We start from the raw sequence: 10,339 nt of genomic DNA, 5'->3' as shown, positions 1-10,339 counted from the left end.
TCAACACACACACACACGCGCAAACACACGCACACACACACACACTCGCACACACATAATCTCCGCACACCATGCGATCACAATAAACAGGCCCTCAGAGACACAATGTATACACTATACACACACAAACGCGTGCACTTCCTGGTTTCGAGGTCTTGCATAATGTCTGCTCTGCCAACTAAAAATGAGGCGACACCTTTGTTTACACTCCTGATACATTTTTTGGATTGAATCCCAATAGCTGCTCTTTTAGTCATGGCAGACAATATTTGGGGGGGGGTCCGAGACTTCCTGTCAACTTTGCCCCCCCACCCCTCACCGTCCCCGTTCCAATCAACTCTGGCATCGCGCCGGTTCTCCTTATCAGCCTAATTACAGCGCAGAAATGTAAATACGGTTACGCAATGGTAGCGGCAACCGCATTCTACTGAAAACTATTGCGGTGGTACCGTCTGGAACGTAACACAAATCAATTTTAAATGGTTCAGTGAAATGCGTGCGGTTTAACAAAAGCTTGCCATGCTAGCACAAGACTAAGATGAGCTAACAGAGAGTTTTGGTAAGTTACTTTTTCAACAACCTGAAGCGCCAAATGAACATAAAAAATAATTGCAATGACAAACAATACTGTTTGAGGCTTCCAAATGCCTGAGGGCTTTGCTCATTTCCCGCAGCTCACTTACAGGTGAGCTGACGATGCTAAACGACATAATCAGGAATTCATCGTTCCTTACGACAAGCAAGAAAGAACAACCCAAGGTGAGCGTGACAATTGCCAGCAGCATATGGAGGGTGCATGGGCCCTTTTAAGTGCTGCTGAGGTCGCCTTCCGTTTCCCGGTACAACGCTTTGATCAAATTCACAGCATTTGTGCAATTGTACACAATAATTATTTCTTTGACCGGGACAGTGTACATCACTGCACATTTCTGTAGATGCTGCAGAAGTAGCCAACAGGCTATTTTTCTTCAAGTGTTGCTCTTTGCATGTTGTGCTAACTGACCGCACAAGCGCAGGAACAAAGTCAGCAGTCAGGAGGGGATTTTTTTGTTCTAAGGACAAATTCTTGACGAGCTTCCAAGCCCACACGCACGCACAAGTTGAAGCGGTAGAATGAGCACGTGGAAATCAGCGAGGTCATCTTTGGCGGGATGAGGCTGAGCGGTAATCGCTCTCAGTGTTCCGCTGAAAATAAGTTAGCAATTGGCTGTTTTTTTGTTTTGGTTTGGTGGACGATCGCCGTTCATCATGCGTGAGCATGTTTTTGACTCAAATCAAAGCGTGCTTATGTGAGTCATGGAGCCAAACCCTAAACAATTGTTTTGAAGCTCGAAAGGAGTGTTGAAAAGACGACTGCATCTATCGGCACTCCGGTTCAAAAGGCAAGCAGCTCCTCTGCGCCGCTGTAAAACACACGGTTACGCGTCGTGCAGGCGCCATGAGAGAAATGTTGTTTGGCGTTTGACTGGGCGGCGCCTCAAGTCGGGAACGGAGAGCACATTGAAACAAAACTATTTCCACTTCCTGTTTAAAGTCACACAAGGCACAGTGAGGGAGAGCCGAGCAAGCCAACGAGAGAGCGAGAGAGAGCCCAGTGGTTCAGACAGATGTGCCACTCTTGCGTAAGATGCTTTCAATGGATGTCACCATAGCAGCCAACGGACAATTTATGTACAAGATGAACCTGGCTTTGGTGTCTTGCTTGTCTTTGACGACAAGCGAGGGATGACTGTCGATTGTTCAAGGGACTTCCCGCAGGCCTCACACAATGGCCCGGAGGAGATACTCGGACTCTTATATACACTGCTGTTTATATCACACACATGCGCGAGCACACGCACGCTTCCTTAATGAAGAAAGCAAGCTGGAATTCAGGAAGGTCCATTTTTGGCAGCAAGAGAACAGAGGTGGCAGGCCGTTGTCCAGTATTGTGTATGCGCAGGAAGGGTGTCGCGCGGATGTCGAGGCATTGGATCATTGTTGTCTCCTGTCGCTCAAATTCTGCCTCATATGTGCTCCTCTTATGCAACGCGCCCGGCGTCCCATCCGTTTTGGTCTACACGTGGCCAGCCGCCAAGCGGCGACCCGTCTGTTGTCTCAATCCGCTCGGACATTGATCGGTGACCAGCGCAGGCATCGTTAAACTGATGGGACATTGTGATTTTCCAGGAATGTTTTAGAAGTCATCATTGGAAAATGGAAATATCGGCAGACACTTGGGTCGCAAGTTGGCATTTTCGGTGATTGTCAGTGAGGTCATTAACATGGTTGGTGTGGTCACATAAATGAATGTCATAAATTCTCTGTGATGACAAAATTACAACCTCAAAATTAATTTCAGCAAATGTTTTATTTCGGAACAGGTGGCCCTTTGCTCTCAACAATAGCCAAGCGGGAGCTCGCAGTTTGTGCGCCATCGGCTGGCAACCGGTCCACCTCTCGGCCAAATTCACACGGGATGGACCCGACATGTATGGAAAAATCGGCTGTTCTTGGTGATGGCGTTCGTGAATGGCGGCAATCTGATGTTCCAGAGCTGGCGCTCGGAGATACAATCTCCTGATCTGATCTGCCTACACCCCTCCATGAGTTAACCTAACAACCCGTGGACCGGCTGTAGCCTCCCTCGTCGATTTTCTGACATCTGCATGTCAACGAACCCACCGGGGCAGACGTAGGAGCGCTGCAGCCGCTGCCACTGCCGTTGCCACCGCCGTTGCCACCGTCGTTGCCACCGCCGTTGTCACCCCCGTTGCCACCGCCGTTGCCACCGCCGTTGCTGCCACAAGCCATTGCTCCAGCCGGAAGCTTGTTTTGGATCTCGTTGTGTCCGCCAAGTGTCGAGCTCATGCATGACATCAAGACTGGATAAAACAAGCACCGGGTTCAGGACGGCGCCTGTCATTGATGGCTTTTTTTCACCAATCAAAAGCGGCAAGTTCCCTCTTGCTGCTGGATTCTTGGCACCTTTCGAGTTGTTTTTTGTGAGCGGCTGTGTTTTAACACACACACACGCACACACACCTTGACGTGTTAATTCATGGACACTGGATTGAACGCCACTAACTGATGCCAAAAACACCCTCCCTGCAGCCGTGAAGAGAATCAAACAACAAAGCCTCTTTCCAACGCAATGCCTCCCAACTTTTTGCCACCATCGAGTAGAGTTGTCACAAGAACCGATACTTCCGGTACCAGTTCGGTACCAACACGCAAAAAATATGTCGATACTTGCTTCTCGGGGTACAGAATATTTAACTTTTCACTCAGCGAGCTGTGTCAATTCTTGCCGGAACTGAAGGGGGCAGTATACACATACGAGCAGCACGGAGCAGCAGTCAACGGCGCTGAAGAAGAAGAAAACCTTCGGTCATTCATAACAATGGATTCAGCAAGTGGGAGTGGAAGTCCAACACGACAGCTTGTTGAGAATTCAGGTCGCTCAAAGAGTTGTGTGTGGAAATATTTTGCATTCGAGGCAGATCCAACCAGAGCAATTATAGATTTGTCTGTGACTATCATTGTTGTGCCACGTTACGTTGTAAATATGTTAACCCGAACATGCCTATGTGCCGTCATTTCGGCATAAGTCAGCTGGGCCGATACGGTTACCAAACGTATTTAATGTCAAACACATAGACAAAGTGCGCAGACAAAGGCTCAAATATGCAAAATTACGTTTGGGCACATGTTGAGGGTGTGCGCGCAAGCCTTTTGGCTATAGCAGATGGATTAGTGATTTTAAAAGTATAGGTTCTGTTTTTTTGTTGTTTTTCCCGTGGTACCGAATTAGTATCGAGAATCGTGAAAAATCACAGGTATTGTAACTACTGAAATTCTGGTATTGTGACAACCCTACCATCGAGTTTTCAAGAAAAGGTCGGAAACACATGCGGACAGTGAGATGTTCAACAAGAAGTCGTCCGGTTCAGTCGGGTTTAGCAGCTCCATCAGATATGTGCGTAAACTTGCATGAACTCGAAGAACCTCGTGAACTCCAACCGAGGGGAAGTCCAAATACAGGAGAAATAAGTCTCCAACATTCCAACGCAAATCACCAAAGCATCCCAGTCAACAGCAATTCCGATTTACTTTCTGATTTACACTTTGATTGATTGCCCCCTGCTGATACAACGTCAAAGGGCGATGGCCTTGTTTGCAACGAGCAGCACACACAAGTAGACCAAATTTGCACATATCGTCAGGGAAGTCACACAAGGAGCCGTTGCAATGTTGAGCCAGATGGTTCTCAACACGGATGTAGATGTGTTGTGTGTGCGTGAGCGCGCGTGCTGTTGAGAAGGCTTTGCTGTCAAAGTGTCATCAGGATGTCATGGAAAAATATCTCTCCAAGATCAACAGCAAACAGGAAACGTCCTCAATTCAACTTGATTGCTGCGTGCGTACGTGCGTGCGTGTGTGCGTGTACGTGGAAGGCGATTTCCCATACGCTGGCCTGCATTTGCATCAAGTGCTGGTTCCTGGTGGACCAAGCTAAGTGAGCCATCCTCTCGTTGCTCGAATGGTCCCTCTGTCAGCGAATCAAAAATCGCACGCTGGCTTCTTGGTTTTGTTCCGTAGTTTTCTGCAATATTCATGTAGAGCAAATTAACTAATTTCCAAAATGAAATTCAGGGTAGCTGCTTTTGTTCAGATCATCTGAAAATGCTGGCGGCGGTCGTGCGATTTGCCAGCCTCTGGCGGTTACCGATGCGCTTGAGTCGCTTCCTTGTGACTCTGACCGACGCAGCAGGTTCTTCCAACGGCTGCTTTTGTTCAGCTCGCTTTGCTGATGCAGCAATTGTCACCCCCGACAGCCGCCACTCAGAGTTTCTGACATCACGCACACATCGTAAACGCATACTATGAAGCGATGAGTTATGAACTTCACGTTTTCTTTTTCTCATGGACCAGTAAGACAAGTGAATGCCATGCGTGCGTGGGGAATGTGAGAAAGGTGAACTCTGAAACAGATCTCGCCATGAGTGTCAACTGAATTTCTGTAATAGTGTGCAACTAATCACCTCGAATGGATTTGCCGAGCTTCTTAGGAATGCTGGCTGATCAAATCAAACTCCATTTCTTCGTATGAGCAGTATGTAAAAAACGATTGTCTTTGCCGTGGAGCTGGACTCCAAATCTTCTGGCTGAGTTCAAGTAGCAATGTGTGGCCATCATAGGTTTTTAGCTAGCGCTTTTAAGGAGGATGCAATGGAAAAAACAGAAAGAGATGTTTCCTCAGCATGTGAGCGCGGCGGCCCCGCCTCTCCGCCTAGGGCTTGTCCAGGCGGCTGAAGGGCGGCAGTGGCAATGTTGACATTTTTCTTGCAATCAACCATCAAGTGCCGAGCGGCCACATTCAGCATCGACTCTGTCGTCTCTCAACACGTCAACTCTTATCTCCTGTGCTCGAGTGCCCCTCCTTCTCCTCCTCCTCCCGCCACTGTCGCCTGGTAACCTGGGGGGCATGCATTCTACCGAAAACCGATGCCAACTTTCACCGCCTAATCGTGACACAAAGAATATTTTCGGCATTGGCAGCACACGGTTGAATTCCGCTTGACGAATATACACGTCCATGGCAGTGAATGAGTTAAAAGTATTTCTTTTTCCATCCCCACTGATGTGCACTACTGCATTGTTTTGTTTTTAAATATTCAATATTTTACTGTTTGTTGTTATTGTAAAGTTCTGCTGTTTCTTCAGTCGGGCCTTTTGTTTGGCTCCACTGCAAGCATGAATTAATAAAGTCAAATCAAAATTATGGGTACGAACTGGAGCCGCTTTTAATCTTGTTGTCCACGGGTCTAATACCAATAAAAGGCATTCATTAAAACTTGAAGACAATCGGACAGTTTTTGTCCCACTTTTGCCGTTCCCTGTCAACGATGGCAATGTTTTACAGAATTATCCTTTCAGATTATCCTTTGGCCTCGGGTTATGCTAAATTTTATTTTCCAAAGCGAGTGTTTTCTTAACGTCAACGATTGTTTTTGTCGTGGAGCTGGAGTCCAAATCTTCTGGCTGAGCTCAAGTCGCATTGCGCGGCCATCGTTGGTTATTAGCTAGCACTTTTAAGGAGGATGCATTGAAAAAGTTTCCTAAACTCTTTGGAAACATTCTTTGTTTTTCTGAGCAGATTTGTGATTATATGGGACTGAGATTATCAGAGCGGACCACACGCAATACAAGCAGTTAAATGCCCGATTTCTATCTAGTGGTGGCGTCTGTCCCAGATACTGAATCTTTTTGACCAATGGCCTTAGACAAACAAGCAGGCGGAGAGGCACAGCCAGTGTGGCCAACTTTCTGATTTGGTGGCAATCGCGGAATCGCACGGGCGCTTTATTTTAAATCGCTCTGAAAGCTGAGATGTGCTTGTGCGAAGAGTCATTGTTTGTGTCCTCCAGGGACTTGAAGCTGGACAACATGGTGGACAATGACAAAATGTTTGCGCGGTGATTTGATCTGACAAGCGTCGAAACCCTCAGGAGAATTTTGGAAGTGCGCTGACAAATGTCAAAACCTGCAGGACATTTTTGGAAGCGCGATGAGATGCGTGTCAATTCTTGCATCTGATTAGGAAAGAAATTGGCATCATGAGACCTTGTCCGTGCACGCTCACTCGCTGATCTTTTGTTTTTCACTTCATGACCAAAACTCCCAGCAAGCGTCTGGGTTGTGTGGCAGCTGACGGCCCGAGGACGCCTTCAAGCTCCGCCCCTTTTTCTGAGAAATCGACCGGGCACCGCTGGAGGGATGCAAGATGCAACCGCCTCTCAAGCCTTGCATCGTCAGCACGCACAAACATACACGCGCACACACGCACACAAACATACAGCTGAGGTGAATGGATTAAATGAGAACAAGACTGCAATGTTCAGATGTGAAAGAAGCGTTTGTTTATTTATTGTTGTTGTACTTTTTTAATACACCCAGCACAGATCCCATTTAATGTTCTTACACAGCGTGCAACATGTTCACATGCTCCTGCTCTTGCTGGCGTTCCCACCTTAGCCAGCGGCCAAGATTTATATGCACAATGTATTTCTATTTGATGCTGTATCTTATTTTCACATTTCATGCCTTTAAGCCACTTATTTTATTTTATATACAACAATGAATATGTCGCAGACGGCTCGGTGACGCACTGGGTAGCACGTCCGCCTCACAGTTAGGAGGGTGCGGGTTCGATTCCACCTCCGGCCCTCCCTGTGTGGAGTTTGTATGTTCTCCCCGGGCCCGCGTGGGTTTTCTCCGGGCACTCCGGTTTCCTCCCACATCCCAAAAACATGCTTGATAGGCTGATTGAAGACTCCAAATTGTCCCTAAGTGTGAGTGCGAGTGCGAATGGTTGTTTGTCTCTGTGTGCCCTGCGATTGGCTGGCAACCGGTTCAGGGTGTCCCCCGCCTACTGCCCGATGATGGCTGGGATAGGCTCCAGCACTCCCGCGACCCCCGTGGTGACTAAGCGGTTCAGAAAATGGATGGATGGATGGATGAATATATTGCATAGTTACCTGTAATATATAGATTTTGAGCACATTTAATGTTCTTTCCACCGCTCTTGTGACCTTTGATATCTTTTGCGTTGTATACTCCGATTGCAGCGTCTTTACATCATACTTGCTCATTTGACACCGTTTGGTGTTCCATACGATGTGGATGTGAGGGGATTTTTCATTTGCTGACAAACTCCCATGACGTCACGATCAACAAACTTGTTGAGTTGTTTTTCCTGCATGCTATTATTGATTGCCAACCCCATTTTGTAAAGCTTCTGTTCCAATCACTGGCATCGTCCCCAAAAGCACAAATCGCAAACCAAGCTGGGAGACTGGAACAAAAAGATCCAAAGCAGAACCTGACATGCGCGCTCCAATTGGAGGGAGAGATAAGTCTCCCATGAAGAGGTAAAGCAGGTAATAAAGCAGGTAAATTTGGTCGTGTGTTTTTTTCCTTTAATAAAAAACGTTTTTGTGACCTTTTTAAAATATGTATATAAAAACAACAGCAACAACAACAACAACTCAAGTTTAGCCTCCTGCTACCTGTGGCATGAAAAACATGGAAGTGCAGGTTTTTGGAGGCAGGGCCAGCTACATGGGGGGCGTTCCTTTCCCGTGATTTGTAGCCAATGAGCGCTGAAGAGCTGCAACTCCACTGCCAGTCGCTCGCTCCGTCAGTCAGTCAGTTTGTCAGTGGCAAAGTGCAATCAGTGGCCCAGCGTACGGACGTCAGCCTGTTTTTTCCAGCGGCCCTTGTGGAACTCCTTTGTGGGGAGAGGCTGTGCAATCCTCGGCAGTGCTCCGAGATTGTACGGCTCTGCCCGGGTCCCCAAGCAAGTGTCTGTCCGTCGAACTGCTGCCGCCCGACTCACCTTCACTCTTCAGCCTGCAATCCCCACGCACTTTGTGTTTTTGCCTTGAAGTTTGTTTGTTTGTTTTGTTTTGTTTTTTGTTTGTTTGTTTTCTTTTTGTTTGGTTGGACCCTCGGGCGCAATTGTTGTCGTTACTAAGATGACAGTAGACAAGGAGAAGAAGAGGTAAGATGACATTGATTATTATTTTTTTTCTTTAAAATGTTTCACTTGTAAAACGTGTCGACGGGTGGTGTTCGTTTTCAAATAACCTGAGGTGGCCTTTAATGCTTGAACGTGGAGGTGGAAAGTTGAAAGTGAAACTTTTCCAAGGCACAAAGTCAAGTTCGTTTCAAAGACCCGAACGGCGCCGGGCACTTGATTACGTTGGGCACCTGCCCAATCCAAGCAACACGAATTTTCGGGCTTTATAATCCTTGCCGTGTCGTTTAATAGTAATGACGATGTAATCATTTGGTTTATTGTTTTTGTAGTTTGCAGCAGCGTTGCATCACGATGCTTATTTTACATTCAGATCTGAGTTCATTCGAATACCAAACGCAAACTCTTCTTTAGGGGGTCCAGCACTCATTTAGTGTCACTTGCCTTTTTCTGTTTTGAAAGCTTCTGATGCAATAGTTAATTTGATTGATAAATAAATGTGCAACCACCTCTCCATATAATCACTAAAACCTTAATTTTATTGTCACATAGTGGCCGCAAATATACATACATACTATTTTGCTCTCTAAGATGGTGGTTGTAGTTACATTTTTAATTTCATTTCTTGATTTTTTTTTTTCGTTTGCTTTAAATGTGAGGTTAAATCTCCCTTGTGGGGTAAAATAGGAAAAATAAAAGGCTGAATAACAGTAGTGGTGTAACGATTCATCAATACACATCGATTAATCGATATGATGCTCTACGATTTGTTGGCATCGATGCTAAACGTAAACATCTATCTATATCGCCCGTTTTAGACCTCGGACATTAGACGCAACTTTATTTTGAAATCCAGTTCATTGTTGCTTGCTTCCTCTTTCCGGGAGCAGTGCCGCGGCGTGTTGTGTTGTGAGCAGAGCGGGCACGTGAAAGGGGAGCCGACAACTACGCGGCTCCTGGGCTGGTGCTATGGCTAGTGTCCAAGAAATTCGCTCCTCTTTGGGCTTCAAGTCATTTGTTTGGAAGCACTTTATAATTTCCTAAATGAAGAGTTTGCAGTACCTTGTTGATTTTGCGTATGAATTGTTATAAATCAGGATATTGTTCTATAGCGATCGTAGAGCACTATATCATGAATAAATCACAGCAGGCTTTAAGATATCGGCAAATATCGTATCGTGGCAAAACCCGCAATTTACACCCCTACAGTGTTTTTATGGCTTTGTGCGTTTTAGATGGAATTGTTTTGAAATTATTGAAAGGTAAAGTTGACAGGTCTATTTTTAGTCAGTATGTGTGTGTGTGTGTGTGTGTGTGTGTGCGTGTGTGCGTGTGTGTGCGTGTGTGTGTGTGTGTGTGTGCGTGTGTGTGTGTGTGCGTGCGTGTGTGCGTGTGTGTGTGCGTGTGTGTGTGTGCGTGCGCGTGCGTGTGCGTGTGCGTGCGCGTGTGTGTTCACGTGTGTGCGTGCGTGTCAAACTCTTTGATGGAATAGTGATGTGGATGTTGAACCCTATCACCTGGGGAGGAAACAACGGATATTCAACCCTCAGAAGTGCGGCTGTTGAACCTTTGTGAGTAAACAGGGTTTGTGTGGGTGTTGAACCACTTCACTAGAAAAAAGTGTGGATGTGGACAAAAATGTGGCAATTAAAAAAACATCGACCCGTTTGAGCAGTAAACTTGCAGCTGTCGAAATGTGTGTGCTTGGGAAAATTGTGTGGATGTCGAGGCCTTTGCCTGGCAAACGCTGTGTGGCCTCCGTGTGCAGCCAATTTGCACACAAGGCTCAAGATGAACAGAAGGAAAGAGGGGAAATGA

The 10,339-nt window shown here is 46.5% G+C and overlaps 1 protein-coding gene and 1 long non-coding RNA gene across 3 annotated transcripts in view; both read left to right on the top strand.

Moving 5' to 3' along the window:
• The first annotated feature begins 452 nt into the window (after positions 1-452).
• Positions 453-5,774, top strand: LOC133158595 (uncharacterized). 2 transcript variants are annotated; one of them, XR_009715249.1, is made up of 3 exons: positions 453-559; positions 675-759; positions 2,364-5,774. It is a non-coding gene; the product is annotated as an uncharacterized LOC133158595 (long non-coding RNA). The 2 variants fall into 2 exon arrangements; XR_009715250.1 differs by lacking the exons at positions 453-559; positions 675-759 and adding an exon at positions 1,237-2,267.
• Positions 5,775-8,165: 2,391 nt separating this feature from the next.
• Positions 8,166-10,339, top strand: part of epas1b (endothelial PAS domain protein 1b) — a 31,246-nt gene continuing 29,072 nt past the window's right edge. The window contains exon 1 of the mRNA XM_061284396.1: positions 8,166-8,545. Coding sequence (XP_061140380.1) covers positions 8,520-8,545 — 26 coding nt within the window. The 5' untranslated portion in view covers positions 8,166-8,519. The remainder of the gene's footprint in view (positions 8,546-10,339) is intronic.

The sequence above is a fragment of the Syngnathus typhle genome, linkage group LG8, assembly GCF_033458585.1.
Source record: "Syngnathus typhle isolate RoL2023-S1 ecotype Sweden linkage group LG8, RoL_Styp_1.0, whole genome shotgun sequence".
Lineage (NCBI taxonomy): Eukaryota > Metazoa > Chordata > Actinopteri > Syngnathiformes > Syngnathidae > Syngnathus > Syngnathus typhle.
This window is presented reverse-complemented; position numbering and strand designations above follow the sequence as displayed.